At 34.1% G+C, this 18,144-nt stretch overlaps 1 protein-coding gene across 1 annotated transcript in view; it reads right to left on the bottom strand.

Annotated features, from left to right (window-relative positions):
* LOC132133528 (protein phosphatase 1 regulatory subunit 12A-like) overlaps positions 1 to 13,539 on the bottom strand; it is a 29,552-nt gene extending 16,013 nt beyond the window's left edge. Inside the window, exons 1-4 of the mRNA XM_059546390.1 lie at positions 13,252 to 13,539; positions 4,592 to 4,722; positions 4,221 to 4,339; positions 2,253 to 2,409 (exon numbers count right to left, since the gene is read on the bottom strand). Of these exons, the coding sequence (XP_059402373.1) occupies positions 2,253 to 2,409; positions 4,221 to 4,339; positions 4,592 to 4,722; positions 13,252 to 13,527 (683 nt within the window). The 5' untranslated portion in view covers positions 13,528 to 13,539. The remainder of the gene's footprint in view (positions 1 to 2,252; positions 2,410 to 4,220; positions 4,340 to 4,591; positions 4,723 to 13,251) is intronic.
* Between the last annotated feature and the right edge of the window lie 4,605 nt (positions 13,540 to 18,144).

The following is an 18,144-nucleotide window of genomic DNA, read 5'->3' as shown; positions in this document are numbered from 1 at the left end:
ACAGCCCGAAAGCGGCGGTTATAACTAATGGTTACTGTTCTAAATCATTTGCTTTAGCTAGAGGAACAAGGCAGGGGTGCCCTCTGTCACCTTTACTTTTTGCCATGGTGATTGAACCATTGGCTTCACTTATTAGAGATAACATAAATATTCAAAGTTTTAAGACTGTGTCTGTTGAACATAAAATATCCTTATATGCAGATGACATTCTTTTGTATATCACCGATCCTGTTAACTCTGTCCCCCATCTCCTGAACACAGTTAATGAATTCGGCAGCTATTCAGGATATAAGATCAATTTTTATAAGTCCAATGCACTTTTTTTATACACAATACCAACCGAAGAACTACTTTCTGCTAGTGGGTTTAACCTAACTCCAAAAGTCTTTAAATACTTGGGTATATTTATTGCTCCAGATTTGGATAATTTAGTTAAAGAAAATTATATTCCCCTGGTAGATAAGGTGAAATTGGATTTATCGAAATGGATCTCCTTACCGTTATCATTATTGGGTAGGATAAACCTTATCAAAATGAATATCCTCCCAAGATTTCTTTTTTTTTTTTCAAATGCTTCCATGTTTCTTACCAGCAGACTTTTTCAACTTAATTAATAGCCATCTTTCAAGATTTATCTGGAGCAATAAAAAGCCTCGGATTAGTATGTTGACTTTGATGAAGCCTGAACCTCTGGGAGGTTTAGGTGTACCTAACTTTCAATACTATTTTTGGGCAGCCCAAATTAGGAATTTGATTTCTTGGTCTAAAGAAAGACATGAATCCATGTGGGTCCAGATGGAATCAAATCCATTTGAACCACTGTCCCTTGTCTCTTTGTTATTTATAAAACATAATTAAAAGATAAAAAATATAAATAACCATTTCACTGTACTTAACACTCTTCAAACTTGGAAAGATTGTAGAAAGAAAATTGGTATTGTCTCTTGTACTTCTATATATTCTCCAATCTTTTTAAATCCGGATCTTAACACTTTAATTACTTCAGGCAACATATGTCAATGGTTAAATTCTGGTATATTATATTTTAAAGATCTTTTGAGTGAAAAAATGCAAGTAAAATCATTTATTGATTTAAGAGCAGAATATGAAATCTCTAACAAACAATTTTTTAAATATTTACAAATCCGAAGTGTCACTAACTCTCTGATTAAGGGGGATAAAATACGTTTTTTTTTGTCAGAACTGGAGGACATTTTTTTTTCTGTAGATACAATTAAAGGAATGATTTCTAAATGTTATCATATTTTGACAAAAGAATCCCAATCTTCTTTCCGACCTTTAAAAATAATATGGGAAAGAGATCTAAGTAAAACCTTTGAAGATGATGTATGGGTAAATATTTGTAATAGAATTCATTTCGCATTCACAAGTATTAAGATTAAGGAGACTAATTTTAAGTTTATCCACAAAACCTATTTAACACCTTTAAAAATGCATAAAATATCAAATGATATTCCAGCTGTGTGTCAGAGATGTAAAAATATGGATGGGACTTTTTTACATATGTTTTGGGATTGCAGTCTTTTAAAAGATTATTGGAGATCAATCCATTCTTTCACTCAGTCAGTTTTGGATAAGCATTTTGACTTGAGTAACAGTCTATATTTGTTAAATGATATTGATCATTTAGAGTTAGATCAGAAAAAATGCAGGTTATTTATTTTGATATCTTATTTTGCAAAAAAATGCATACTTTTATATTGGAAGAATGTTCTCCCCCCCCATCTCTTAAGACTTTTTTTGACCACTTGTCTTCATTTCTGCCATTAGAAAAATTAACTTTGGAGAAATATAACCATGGACATCTCTTTAATGAATTTTGGTGCCCTTTACTTTTAGCTATTGGAAAATGATATGACCTTGTAGATCAAGTTCTGTACCCATGCTGTTTAATTATTTATTTATTTATCTTTATTTTATGTGTTTGTTTGTTTTTTTTTTGTTTGTTTTTTTTTGTTTTTTTTTTCTCAATTTTCTTTCTTTTTTTTTCTTTTCAATTTTTATGTTGTTGTTATATCCCTATGAGGGTGGTGGGTAGTAAAATGTTTAAAAGAAAGTTGTATACAGAAAATGTGTCAACCTTACAATTTGGGTTTTTTTTCCTCTGTATGTTATATAAATGATTTTCTTTTGAAAAATAATTAAAAAAAAATAAAAAAATAAAGAAATATTCATTAATTATTCATCGTTTTTAGTCATTTAGTGTTTAGTATGAAGTGTCTTCCACTCACTTTAACACCTCGATGTATCCTTTAGCAGCAGCGACATGCAGCGCTGTAGCCTGAGTGTTCGGATGAGGGAGCAGAGAGCCACTTCCTGCCAACACGGCCATCACATCCTGCAGCATCACTCGCTCTTCCTCTCTCCTGGCCTGATCCACATCAATACCTGACAATTCATTACAAAAAAATTAAATTATAGTGCTTTCTCAGGCAGCACAGGCCATTGTTTTTAGATTTCATATACAACATATTAATATATTACAAGTCATTTGAGGAACCGTGCGTTTTTTCGTTGGTTCGAAAACAGTTTGTTCTTAAGGACTTAAAGTTATAGTTCACCCGGAAATGAAAATGTACTCACCTGTCCATGATATAGATCCATTTGCTCACAAGTAGATCCTGTGCAGTGAATGGGTGCCGTCAGAATGAGAGTCCAAACAGCCGATAAAAACATCCACACCACTCCAGTCCATCAGTTAATGTCTAGTGAAGTGAAAAACTGTGCGTTTGTAAGAAACAAATCCATCATTAAGATGTTTTAACTTTAAAACCTCACTTCTGGCAAAATATGAGTCCATAATAATCCATATTAACACTTCCTCCAGTTAAAAAAATACATCACCTGTTGTCTCTCACATCAAAATCCAGCCACATATTGTAAACAGGAGGAGGTGATATTATGGATAGAGGACTCACATTTTAACAACAGTTTGAAGTTAAAGCACTTTAATGATGGATTTGTTTCTTACGAACATGAAGCTTTTCACATCTCAAGATATTAACTGATGGAACCGGACTCGTGTGGATTACTGTGATGTTTTTATCACTTGTTTGGACTCTCATTCTGACGGCACCCATTCACACCTATTGGTGAGCAAGTGATGCAATGATACATTTCTCCAAATCTGATGAAGAAACAAACTCACCTATATCTTGGATGGCCAGCAGATGAGTACATTTTCAATAAATTTTCACTTTCGTGTGGACACGAAAAGACACTCACATTTCACAAAACCGATCACTGTTAACGAGCTGCAGGAGGAAGTTTATAAAATCCTTGCACAGCTCCAGTGTTTTTAATTACGTTTCTGATGTGGGAAATTCACATGCTGTTCCTATTAAAACCAAACATCCCATACACACACACACACACACACACACCTTCAATGAGCTTCTGTGAGCGTTTGTGCGTCGACTAAGGTTTTAATGGGACACAATCAGACAGATGTGTGTTGAAGATTTGTGATATTGAACTAAGAAATTATATTTTGCACAAAAATGGGTACATTTTAAGCACTTTTTGTTTTTTGATCAGAAAATGATTTCACTATAAACACAATTATGCAGTCAGTAAAGTTAAGCATGAATGATTGACAGGTGAGCAGGCGGTCCTTTACTGTTGTTGTGTCTGATGCACCAGGATAAATACATCTTTACACAAAAAATGCGATGTGATCACATGTATCTGTAAGCAGCTTCACTGAATCAAGCACAAAACATTCTGGAAAGATATCGGCTAATATTTAGCACGGATCATTCATGCAAACCGTAGTTTTATAGTAATGTATTATAATATTTATTCATATTTTGAATTTATTTTAATATTTACATTTTGTTATGTGCTTTTGCCATTTTTGTTAGTTTTTTTTATACATTATATATCATTTCTTTATATTTATTATACACACCTTGGCAAATAACTGAAATATGATAAATTAGAATTTCTAAAGTGGAAAAAAAAAGTTTTTTTTTTTTCATTTTAAAAATTCAAATGTAACATATTTCAGTTATTTGCCAAGGTATCTTTTTTTTTTTTTTGGTTTAAGTTTTTCGTCTAATATTTATTTTTAATTTTATTTGATCTTTTTAATAGTCTTAGATTTAGTTAACAATGCCAACACTGCTCTGATATCCCTGTCTTTCTACAAACTCGAACTCCTTCTTTCACTCTATTTTTCTAGGGTTCGAATCGCTCACCCTGTTTTTTGATCTCTGCTTTCAGCAGCCTCCCCATGGCGTCCTCTGTGGCCACGTCCAGAGGAAGTTCTCCCTCGCTGTTCACCGCTCCTACATGAGCGCCGTGTTCAATCAAGTACCTGCAATGGGTGGAGAAACAAAAACAAAAAATTACATTGTTGCACCAGTAAAACAGCTGAAACAGCTACAACTCCACCTTCTTACAGTTGATTCCAATTGAATTAGACACAACACAATGCATTTTAATTTGCTTTAGCTTATTTTATCAATACCCTAAAAACAACTCTGAATTCGGAGCACAAGGCATCTCAGAAGGGAGCATCATGTCATCTAGGTAGGCAGCTCACTAGATGGTGAAATGCATTACTGACTTTGTGATCTGGATGAAGCCGCAGGAGGCCGCGGCGTGGAGAGGCCTCCAGCCTTCATTGTCTCCTCTGTTCACATCACTGCCGCTCTCCACCAGAAACTGAACCATTTCTGCATTTTCATCAATACAGGCCTGACGAGAGAACCAGAACATGTGTTTAACCAACATAAACATGCAGAAAATCACAGAACAACTCTTTAATATAGTCATGACAACTGCTGACCATAGTTATTAAAGTTTGATGCTCAGATTCTCCTCTGAAAATTTAAAAATGAAGAAAATGTTATGTTATGGCAAATAATCAATATGTTACAAATGTGAGTTGTTCAGATCAGGGTTATTATTGTTGACTAAAACTAAAACCATTAAACATTTATTTTATATATATATATATTTATATCTATATAATTTTAGTTTAGTTTAGGTTGAAGTACTAAAAACTCAACATACATACATACATACATACATATATAATTTACTAATTAATTCCTAAAACTTTAAAATTAAAATAAAAAAATATACAAATTAAAAAAATTAAATATGAACAACAACTATAACAGTATATAAAATTATAAAAACAGTGGCTCGGACACACTATTCAGAAACATAATATGTAAAACATTTTAAAATTGTTATAAAAGTAACAATAACAACATTTAATTAATGCTAATATTGGCTAATACTGATATGGTCACTTATATATATTGTGCATTTTAGTATCATTGAGAGAGATACTATTATAGTTTTTAATCCTTTTTTTAAATTGTTCTTGTTTTTATATCGTCCATTATCATTTTTATTTATTTAAAGTTTTAATTTGATTTTGCCATTGAGTTTTTTTTTTTATGTCATGTCTAATTAGTTTTAAATAATTATTAGTTTAGTTTAAGTTGTAGTTTTTAATTTTAGGACTTTTTACAAATAATAAATACCGTAAATAAATAACATTTTATTTATTTGCCAAGGTATAATTTTTAATTTTCAATTCTTTTTAGGTTTAAGTTTTTCATCAAATATTAGTTTTATTTTATTTTTTTATTTTATATAGATTATTAGAGATACTATTATAGTTTTTAAATCATATTCTTAATTGTTCTTGTTTTTATATCGTCCATTATCATTATGTATTTAAAGTTTTAATTTGATTTTGCCACTTTTTTTTCCATGTATAAATAGTTTTAAATAATTATTAGTTTATTTTTGTTATTTGGGAACATCAAGTTAAACTAAATGACAATGAGAAATGTTTTTTTGGCAACTAGATTGATTTAAAAGATTTAATGTTACTAAATTTCAATTATCATTATTTTTTTTTATAGTTTTAGTTTTTTTAACTCTTAACTCCGGTCATACAATTGATAATCAAGTTTGTACATATATTTTTCAAAAATAGAATGCAAATTAATGAACATAACATGATGCATCATAGCTGAGCCCTCGGTGTGAATAACTATCGACAATCTTCAAGACATTCCTAGTGACATCATTACAACACTGTCATGTTGCATCATGGGAAATCTGTTTTAATGTCCATATAGTTTCAGTCAGACACAGCTGACATTGAAGTGTTTACATGATGATGCATTACTGTACATATACTGTACATGTGCAGGCTGTAATAAAGCAGCATTACTACCTCAACTACATTTTTAACAGTAGCTCATGCGTTTTCAAAATACTGTAGCTTTTCCAATAACAAGCTACTGTTGTTAATTATTTTTAATCTTTAATGTTACACATGATGTGGATTCGTCTGAACTTATAAAAATAATAGAGTCCGAAAAATGTCTTATTTTTAATTGATAACTGCAGCCCAATTATCACAAATCTACTGCTGATTCTAAATTTACTTACATAAAGTTTAATAAAATAAATGAAGTTGTTTAGATCGTTGCATTTAGTGCTAGTTTTTCTGTTGAAGTTTGATGCATTTAACCTGATCTGATAAAAAATTAATTTATAAATGTATGAAATACTTTTATTCAACAAGTGCACATTAAATTGATCAAATGTGATGGTAAAGACATTAATGAAGTTACAAAAGATTTAAATAAATGCTGTTCTTTTGGGGGAAAAAACAGTATCACGGTTTCCACAAAAATATTAAGCAGCAATTTTCAATATTTTCAACTTTGATATTAGTACGAAATGTTTTGTGAGCAGCAAAACTAGAGTAACGATGCTGAAAGTTATTTTAATTGGCAACTCATTTTAAATAATTTAGTTTAAATAAATGCAGACTTAGTGAGCAGAAGAGACTTATACAGATTATAAAGTTACTGCCAAGAATTGTCCTTCAACCCTGAAGCTATTTAAAAGGCCCCTTTTTAATTGTATTTTTATTTATATAGCTATCATATTTCAAATTTATGATATCGATGTACCTAAAACACTGTTTGTTAGCATGCTGTAGAGCAGCTTGTACATTGTTTATCTACTTTAAATTGAGAAGCTTGTCAAACATCTGAATGAGAGTGTGTGTGTGTGTGTGTGTGTGTGTGTGTGTGAGTCAGAGAGCGACGGGCCTTTGCCTATGACAACAGCCGCTTGTACTGCATGAAGAATGTTTTCCATGCACTCACTGGAGAACAACCGAGAGAGCAAGCCTTTGGTTGGAAGGCATGGAAAACTTAGAACACTGACTATGTTTAATTCCTGTTACTAAGCAACAACAGAGCAACAGAACCGAGATCGGGATAAAGCGACAAAGTATCATCACACATGTACCGATTATTAATATAAAAGACATACTACAAATATGAATATGAATGTAGTTAGCTAAAACTAAATCCATTTTCATTATTTAAAATAAATGTTAACTGTGATGCAATAAAATATTTGTAAGTTGTTGTATTGTTTAGTTTAAACTGATGTACTAAAATAACTAAAAATGCTATAAAAATAAAAGCTATTTAGGCATATAAAAAAATGTATATGAAATGGAAAATATAATTATAAAAACTGATTCAAAATATTAAGAAAACCTAAAATAGTCTCACTATAATATGATATATGTATATATATATATATATATATATATATATGTGTGTGTATATATATATATATATATATATACGTACATATAAGGGATGTAACGATTCACTCAACTCACAATTTGATTCGATTCATGATTCTGTTTGTTTAACAAAATGAGATTTAAAACATAATATAAAATGTTACTTCTGTAAACGAAGCCCTTATGAACGCCGCAGCAGGTGGAGCTTAAAGCATTTCCTTGGTTACCGCTGTAAAAGAAACCCTTATGAACACTGCAGCAGGTGGAGCTTAAAGCGTTTCCTTGGTTACTGCTGTAAACGAAGCCCTTATGAACACTGCAGCAGGTGGAGCTTAAAGCGTTTCCTTGGTTACTGCTGTAAACGAAGCCCTTATGAACACTGCAGCAGGTGGAGCTTAAAGCGTTTCCTTGGTTACCGCTGTAAACTAAGCCCTTATGAACGCTGCAGCAGGTGGAGCTTAAAGCAATTCCTTGGTTACCGCTGTAAACGAAGCCCTTATGAACGCTGCAGCAGGTGGAGCTTAAAGCGTTTCCTTGGTTACCACTGTAAACGAAGCCCTTATGAACGCTGCAGCAGGCGGACCTTAAAGCATTTCCTTGGTTACCGCTGTAAACGAAGCCCTTATGAACGCTGTAGCAGGTGGAGCTTAAAGCGTTTCCTTGGTTACCGCTGTAAACGAAGCCCTTATGAACACTGCAGCAGGCGGACCTTAAAGCGTTTCCTTGGTTACCTCTGTAAAGGAAGCCCTTATGAACGCCGCAGCAGGTGGAACTTAAAGCGTTCCCTTGGTTACCGCTGTAAGCGAAGCCCTTATGAACATCGCAGCAGCGTGGAGCTTAAAGCGTTTCCTTGGTTACCGCTGTAAACGAAGCCCTTATGAACGCCGCAGCAGGTGGACCTTAAAGCGTTTCCTTGGTGTCCGCTGTAAACGGAGCACATATGGACGCCGCAGCAGGTGAAGCTTAAAGCATTCCCTTGGTTACCGCTGTAAACGAAGCACATATGGATGCTGCAGCAGGTGGAGCTGAAAGCGTTTCCTTGGTTTCCGCTGTAAACACAGCACATATGGACGCCGCAGCAGGTGGAGCTTAAAGCGTTTCTTTGGTTACTGCTGCAAGCGAAGCCCTTATGAACGCCGCAGCAGGTGGAGATTAAAGCATTTCCATGGTTACCACTGTAAACAAAGCCCTTATGAACGCCGCAGCAGGTGGACCTTAAAGCGTTTCCTTGGTTACAACTGTAAACGAAGCACATATAGACGCCGCAGTAGTTGAAGCTTAAAGCTTTCTTTGTTACCGCTGTTAACACAGCACATATGGACGCCACAGCAGGTGGAGCTTAAAGCGTTTCCTTTGTTAACGCTGTGAACGAAGCCCTTATGACCACAGCAGCAGGCGGACCTTAAAGCGTTCCCTTGGTTACCGCTGTAAACACAGCACATATGAACACCGCAGCAGGTGGAGCTTAAAGCATTTCCATGGTTACCACTGTAAACAAAGCCCGTATGGATGCCGCAGCAGGTGGAGTTTAAAGCGTTTCCATGGTTACCGCTGTAAATAAAGCACATATGGACACCGCAGCAGGTGGAGCTTAAAGCGTTTCCTTGGTTACCACTGTAAATGAAGCACTTATGAACACCGCAGCAGGTGGAACTTATAGCGTTTCCTTGGTTACCGCTGTAAACGAACCCCTTACAAACGTCCCAGCAGGTGGAGCTTAAACAAAGCAGCGCTGAACTTACGAAGGTTAATATGCATTATACAGAGGCAAGATTAAAAGAAAAAATACCTTCTAAACTTTTCTAAAGACAGCAAGTTCCTCTCAGACATACATTCATATAAACTCTTACCATAGACGGAGCATTTGTAAGGCTGGCCATGGGGACAAAAAAAATGCCATTTAATTGGACAAAAATGCCCCTGCACAAACAAATATAATATATTACGTCTGTTGCTAACAAAGTGAATATGAATAGACAGTGTCGATTGCGGAATTAAATTAAGATCTGCTCATGTTGCACCATATTTCATTTTAGGTGTTTTTACAGTGTTGCGCATTTTAACCAATCACACACAAATCTGTTGAGCTTAGGAATGCAATGGCCAATCAAAATCCTTCAGATGAGTCGTCACTGAAACTCATCAGTTCTGTTGAGCGCTTGCGCGTTCGCTGACTGAATTCGAGACTTTTGCGAATTCCCTCATCATAAACAAAGCACAGATGTATGTAGAAAGTAAGAGATTAATTTCATAGTGTATACAGCTTTGGGGATTATAAAGATATTTTTTATTTTTTTATAGTGCTTAAACTCGAGATAGATCAATTTTAGTGTTAGTGATATTTTTAATATTTTAATGTTCTACTGATATTGTACTATATTTTATTTAATTTGACTATATCCATCACCTAAATTTAAAGGTATACTGGACGATTACAGGATAAATTTAACCCTTTATTGTATTTTATTTTTATTTTGTTTATTTTTATTTTATTTAATTATCAATGAAAACTGATATATTTTTGCATCCATACTAACAGGAATACAAATTTAACAAATATTTATGATAATAATAATAATAATAATAATAATAAATATGACTAAATAAAATATAAGCAATATAATGAAAACTAGAAAGACGTATTAACCAACCAGCATTTCGTACCAAAACTAAATTTCATAAATATGAAAATGAATATGAGCCAGGACAAGCAGTGTCCAGACATTCCAAAATTCATTACATTTATTAATATAATAATTCAATATGCTATGAAGTGTCTAGTATATATTATATGTTTTCATTAAACAAAGCACAAACTGGCAAAAAAAAAAAAACTACTTTCCATAAATTACAAATTTTGCTAATATTAACAATTCGCATTGCTGAAATAGATGCACAATATAAAAGCCAAGGACTGACTTGAGCTGTGTTTCTTCTGAGGAAGCTTTAACAGAAGATCTGCTCACAATCCTCCATCTGTGTACCAAACGCTGTTTACTTTAGGACCATTAGAAGGTAAACCATCGCTGTAACTCTATCTGAGACGGAGGAGAGTAACGTGTGTGTGTGTGTGTGTGTGAGGCCAAAACAGGGTGATAGGATGTGACACTGATTCTGTCCAGAGCCAAACACACACACACACACACATAACAGCAGGCAGTGTGTTCCCAGGCTATTCAGTAAGAGTAACAGTGTGAGTAATAAAGAAACTGTGGTTTCATTTTATTTTATGCTCTCATAAAATTTTGCATATCCATGTCACGGCAACACAAACTGACAGAAACGCTGACAGAAACACACTCAGACTGTGACTAGTGTATGTCTGTATCTCAAATCTAGAACCCATACCTTTCAATATCTCTCGTAGTTGAAGTAATAAAACCTATTACTAATACTATTACTAATTAATATAAAAAATGTACAATTTAAATATGGACAACTCATTGTTAAAAATAATTGTAATTCATTTCCACAGTTTTAATAAATTAAATATCAAATTAAATTCAATACAGTACAGCCTGTAATGATGTATGACTACTTTATTACATAAACATGCATTGTGGAATTACAAATTTGAGAGTAAAATTTGCTTGACTGTCATAAAAATAATGCAAAAAATATATTATTTAACGTGTGTGTGTGTGTGTGTGTGTGTGTGTGTATGTAGATGTGTGTGTGTGTGTGTGTGTGTTAAATTATTTAATTTAAAATATTATATTTATTATTTCTTTCTATTTTGGGGTGATATATATGGAACCTTGTTTCTGCCACAGGATAAATTAATTAATTAAATTAAAATGGCAACTGCAAACTTTATATCTCACAATTTGGACCTTTTTTTTTCAACTCACAATTCTGATAAAGTCAGAATTTTAATAAAAACAAAATTCTCCTGTGGCAGAAACGGGCTTCCATAGAAATACGACTTGTTCCTGCTTCTATGTTAGATTAGAGAATGCATGCAAACACAGGTGACTGCATGCATTTAGAAGAGCTCACGTGAGACTCAAAGCTGCTGTTAGACAGAACATCCCAAAGACATCAAATCTGAGCATCCTAAACGCATTCATGACATCAGCAGAGCGGCAGCCAATAGCTGCTCTCGCCACATGGCCATCGGCCTGAATCAAAGAAGCATGCACTTCATATTATTTCAAGGCTAGAGTGGATTTGAGCAAAACCTTCTGCAGTTTTGTCAGTGGCTCTCTTCAACAGAAGCTTGTTATAATAGATTCAAGACAGACATAATCTCAAACATACAATCATTTTTCAACTAAAAACAGGCTTTTTACTCATTTAAAGCTCTAGATCAGGATTAGCTGGTTTCTGAGGAAAACTGTTCCGTTGAAACAAAAGGCTAAGACAACAAGAGCTGAAAATATACAACTATTCCAGTCCGGAACCAAAGGCAACCCAACAATTGGTCTTAGCGCAAAACAACAAAATATGTCCTGGAAATACACTTTCTGATATTATAATAGTACATTAACATAATGTCCCACTTTGGGCATTCAGACCCAAAACAGCCAATGCATTTCTACAGTTTGTACAGTTTGCGAGTCAGGGTTTTAAAGTGACTTTAATAAGTCTATTATGATGAATTAGTATAACCCAACAATACTTTTTAGGATGTTTGATACATTGATACAATGTATCACATTGATACATTTTTTTTGTTAGTTTTTTCGTGTAAAAAAGTGAAATTTTACCTCACAATTCAGACCCAGATCTGGTTTCTTGCAGTTTGGAGGAAAAAAGATCCGAATTCGAGATATAAACGCTAACTTTTTTTTCACAATTCAGACGTTTTTCTTAGAATTCTATTTTTTTGTTTTCACCAAAGAATTTAAATTAAAATAATCATAAATAAGTAAATAGTTAATGGTGAATTTTTCATCTCACAATTTTAACTTTTCTTCTCAGAATTGTGAGAAGACGGAAAAAAAAAAAAGAGTATTTCAAGAAAAAAAAACTTTTTCATTTAATTTACAAAAAAAAAATGATTGGTGGAAACATGCTTTTATAAAAAATATCTACAAGGCGTAACTAAAATATCTTACAAATTATACAAAACATTTTTGGAATAGTTTGGATTTTTTTATATTAGCTCTTTAAAAAAAGCACCACTTTTGTTTCAAAATTTAATATTAAAATATTAAAATAATATTAATATTTGAAAAAAGGTCCTCCACCAAATCGACAATGTTGTCATGTGACAACAAAACAGAAAGGACCCCTTTAGACCCTAATCAAGTTTAAATTTGTAATAATATCACATATTATAACTTCTTTATGAAAATCCATATTTTGTTTGGGTCTAACTGAGTATTATTTGACTCAAATATGTTTAAAACAAAGATTAATTAAATTGTGTACACACCTATGTATTTTAGTATTTCACTACTTTTTCACTTTATGCTTACGTTATTGATTATTTAAACGTCATATTTTTTGTATCAAAAACAAATACTGTATTTGTTTTTCAAAAATGAAACACGAACACCAAAACAAATTTTGGCAGACAAGCTATTTTTATCATTTCAGACATCCTGAGAACGGCGCCCAGGAAAGTTAGTGAACTTTCGCAAAAGTTTCCAAACCGAGTCAAACTTCGGTGTGAACAATCAGACGTGCTCTCCGGTTACCTGATGCAGCGCCGTTAGACCGTCGATATTGGCGTGGTTGATATCCGCTCCCTGTCTCAGGAGTTCCGCGACCTCCTCCCGGTCTCCGGCGGAGCAGGCGGCCATGAACACCGCTCCCTGGGCGAAGCGCACTCTGGCCCGTCGGTTCCCGGGAGCGGGGCCCTGGCTCCTCGCCTCCGCTCCGGTCCGCTCGGTCTCCGAGCCCCGCCACCGCTGCAGCTGATCCTGCCGCCGCTGCTTCGCAGCTTCGGACCGGGAACGGTCAGTGCCCGCCATCTTCCTCCCTCAGTATCTCCCGGGAAGTTTCAGTTCATCAGACAAGTGCTGTCCGATTCACGTATTTTGAACCGACTCTTTTAAACAATTCACTCGGACTGATTCCTGTTTGTGAATCAGAATCGGACAAGAGGAGAATTCGATCGCGAATCGCTGAAGAGGTTCACAAAACATAAACAGACTTCTCTATATTATCTATTTTTTTAAATAGTTTTTCAACAACTGATGAATCAAGCGTTTCTGTTGTTGTGTTTTCCGTTTTTCCGCCCTAGTTCAAACCAGCATTACTACAATAAATCCCGATGCACTAACGTTAGAGATTTAAATAATCGTCTTAATGACGTAATTAGGTTATAAATAAGTAATCAATTCGTGAGTTTAAATTAAAAGCTTATGATGAATTAAATCATAAAATGTTTAAATGAAAATGAATCGTTTTAAAATAGCATCAATAAAAATAATACACTTGTAAAAAAAACAAAAACAAAATATGTAAACAAATGCATGCCATGTGACCATTTAACCGTGAACATGCAAATGTGATACTTAATTACTGAAATATTTATTTTAAAATTTCAGGGGTACATAAAGTAAATTTATTAGGTAAAAGAGCTTTAGAATGATAAAAAAAAGTTCGGGAATACCTGCATTACATGTAAATAAGAAATAACGTTTAAATGACAAAAGCCTTCCAAAGACATAGTAATACATGGTTAAATAACCCACTGAGTGATAATTCAAATACAAAATGAGTTTTGTTCATCAGTAGTTAATGCAGTTTTGAAATATTGAGTACACACTTAAAACTGAAATGATTTTTGTAATTCCAGAGGTCAAATGCTATATAGCTAAGTATGGCCATGGTCTTCTGTGAAACTGGACTTTCTGAATGTATATAAGCAGTAAGGAGCATTTAAAAGATGAAAAAGAGAGATTAACGGGGAATCAATAAATTATATGAAGAATATATTGCTCTTGTGTGAATATTTAATTACGTAATCAATAAAAAGTAACTCTAGTCTTATTCTAAGTATTTTTTAAATGTAATTTAATTACACGAACTTAATTATTTTTGGAAACTCATTACGTAATCCAGCTTTGGTAATCAACGATTTTACAACAACAACAACAATATATGCCAATAATCGCGCAACTGGAGAACTGGAATTTTCACTGAAATGAATTGTTTAAATGAATCGATTCACTAAAAGGAATCAGACCGGAGAGAGATGAGGAGAGGCGCAACAGGAGAAACGAATCGCGCACTCTGCCGGCCGCGAAAAGAAGAACAGCTGAGGGGCGGGGTCGGGCGCAACCCCATCAGCCAGTAGAAACGCAGGGTCGTGATGACGAAATAGGTCCGACACACTTTAATTTGTCTGTCTGTCGGAGGTGTAGCGTAATGAATAGCGGATCGTTTTCCTATAAAAACAGCGCTGTAAAAGTCAGGAGATGTTTGCAAAGCTTCCCCAGACACTAACAGATTGGATCAGCAATGGAAAATATAAGACTAAAAGAAAATAAAGGCCAAAAAAGGAGGAGCAAAGGAGAACATTTTAAGATGGCATGTAAAAAACTTTATAACACAGTTATTCTGTGCTGACCTACTGAAAATAAATAAATATATCTAAATATAAATAAAAATATTTTAAGAGAATACATATTTAATAAACCATAAATACAGTTGAATTCGAAGTCTAAAACTTTATTAGGTCTGTTAAGGTTTACATTAGAATAGTGTAACTGAGCAGATTAGGTGTATTTTACGGTCTGACTCACACTAAAGGACAAATCCCAGATTTTGAAGCATTTAGAGTAGATTACCGGATTAGTTTAGCCCAGCACTAACCTTAATCTGTGTTTGGCAACCATTCCATACAAGGGAAAAAAAAACAAGGAGGTGCATTTACAGTACCAGTACAAAAAGTATCAAGAAATAGGTTTTACACATAAAAACATGACAGTACAAGTACAGAACGGCAGCAGCATTGATGTTGCATTGCCAGAGCATATGGTCACATGGTTTGCTTTGAATCAATCTACATGCACAAACCCTCAGAAACCGCCACAATCCGGATCACTTTACTGTTTCAGGTTCAAACCTCTTCTGAGGTGCCTTCAAAACATAATGAACCAGAACACATCCAAGAGACACATTCTGAGAGACATTCAGTTTCTTTCTGGTCCGTCTTAAAGTACCCTTCCTGCTTTAATACAGATTAAGCTCAGACATTTTTGTCCCGTTCTTCAGTAAATACATTAAAAAACTTACAATGGAAGTCATGTCAGTCAGGTCAAGTCACCTTTATTTATATAGCGCTTTAAACAAAATTCATTGCGTCAAAGCAACTGAACAAAATTAATTAGGAAAACAGTGTCAATAATGCAAAATGACAGTTAAAGGCAGTTCATCATTGAATTCAGTGATGTCATCTCTGTTCAGTTAAATAGTGTCTGTGCATTTATTTGCAATCAAGTCAACGATATCGCTGTAGATGAAGTGAACCCAACTAAGCAAGCCAGAGGCGACAGCGACAAGGAACCGAAACTCCATCGGTGACAGAATGGAGAAAAAACCTTGGGAGAAACCAGGCTCAGTTGGGGGGCCAGTTCTCCTCTGACCAGACGAAACCAGTAGTTCAATTCCAGACCGCAGCAAAGTCAGATTGTGCAGAAGAATAATCTGTTTCCTGTGGTCTTGTCCTGGTGCTCCTCTGAGACAAGGTCTTTACAGGGGATCTGTATCTGGGGCTCTAGTTGTCCTGGTCTCCGCTGTCTTTCAGGGCAGTAGAGGTCCTTTCTAGGTGCTGATCCACCATCTGGTCTGGATACGTACTGGATCCGGTTGACTGCAGTGACCCTCTGATCTGGACACAGACTGGATCTGGTGGCTACGGTGACCTCGGAATAAGAGAGAAACAGACCAATATTAGCGTAGATGCCATTCTTCTAATGATGTAGCAAGTACATCGGGTATTATGGGAAGTGTTCCCGGTTCCGGTTTACCTAATTAATACAGCCTAAAAATCCTTTAATGGATTTGGATAATAAAAGCATATTAGTATGTTATGTGTAAGCCAGGTTAAAGAGGTGGGTCTTTAATCTAGATTTAAACTGCAAGAGTGTGTCTGCCTCCCGAACAATGTTAGGTAGGTTATTCCAGAGTTTAGGCACCAAATAGGAAAAGGATCTGCCTCCCGCAGTTGATTTTGATATTCTAGGTATTATCAAATTGCCCGAGTTTTGAGAACGTAGCGGACGTAGAGGACTATAATGTAAAAGGAGCTCATTTAAATACTGAGGTGCTAAACCACTCAGGGCTTTATAAGTAATAAGCAATATTTTAAAATCTATGCGATGCTTGATAGGGAGCCAGTGCAGTGTTGACAGGACCGGGCTAATATGGTCATACTTCCTGGTTCTAGTAAGAACTCTTTGTCAAGCACAACTTTCCCATCAAAATAGATGTTCATCTCATCCCTCGCTTCACCTCATGAGAGGGAAATGTTTCCTGGATTCTCCCCTTATTTCTCGTGGGATAAACCAATCACACACTTCAGCAGGTGGAGGAGCAGAACATGTTGAGACATGCATAAAAACACTGCAACAGCAGAGAAAGATACTCATAAAATGATGCTTCATTTGATTCTCTCATCCACAATCAGACTATTATACCATAAGTGAGTCTATTATATTATATTATATAATATTACATCATATTATATTACATTACTGAGACATGGCACATTTTTAAGTCTGGATGTCCTGTACAGAGCACTTTCAGGGCTTTTAAGAGATATTATATTAAAGATATTAGAGGTTTGATCATAAACACACCTTCTCCTTGGTCTTTATTGACAGAATTAATATAATTTTCAAACAGTTTGTTGTTAAATAAACATCTAAGAAAAAGTTATGGGGTTTAATTTTGGATTATGAGTTTTGTTATGAAACGGGGCATCATTTTTTTTTTTTACATTTTGTACACTTCTTTTTCATTATGATTTCCCCCTAAGAACACATTCATATATTGTGTAGAATGGGAATACCAATTTTGGACAAAAAAAATTGTATTTAAAATCATTCTGTTATGTCTTTCATAACTAACTTGAGACTTTTTGTACAAAGGCTAAAAACCCAAAAACTTTGATTGGTGAATTAAATAAATAGAAATAATGAAAATAAAATAATTGTTTTTGCCTATACATACCTTTTCATATATATATATATATATATATATATATATATATATATATATATATATATATATATATATATATATATATATATAGACCAAAAGTTTGGAAACATTATTATTTTTAATGTTTTTGAAAGAAGTTTCTTGTACTCATCAAGCCTGCATTTATTTGATAAAAAATACAGAAAAAACAATAATATTGTGAAATATTATTACAACTTAAAATAATAGTTTTCTATTTGAATATACTTTAAAAAAAAAAATTATTCCTGTGATGCAAAGCTGAATTTTCAGCATCATTACTCCAGCCTTCAGTGTCACATGTAACATCCAGTCTATCACATGATCATTTAGAAATCATTCTAATATTCTGATTGATTATGAGTGTTGGAAACAGTTCTGCTGTCTAATATATTTGA

This window comes from Carassius carassius, chromosome 50, assembly GCF_963082965.1.
Source record: "Carassius carassius chromosome 50, fCarCar2.1, whole genome shotgun sequence".
NCBI classification, from domain to species: Eukaryota; Metazoa; Chordata; class Actinopteri; order Cypriniformes; family Cyprinidae; genus Carassius; species Carassius carassius.
This window is presented reverse-complemented; position numbering and strand designations above follow the sequence as displayed.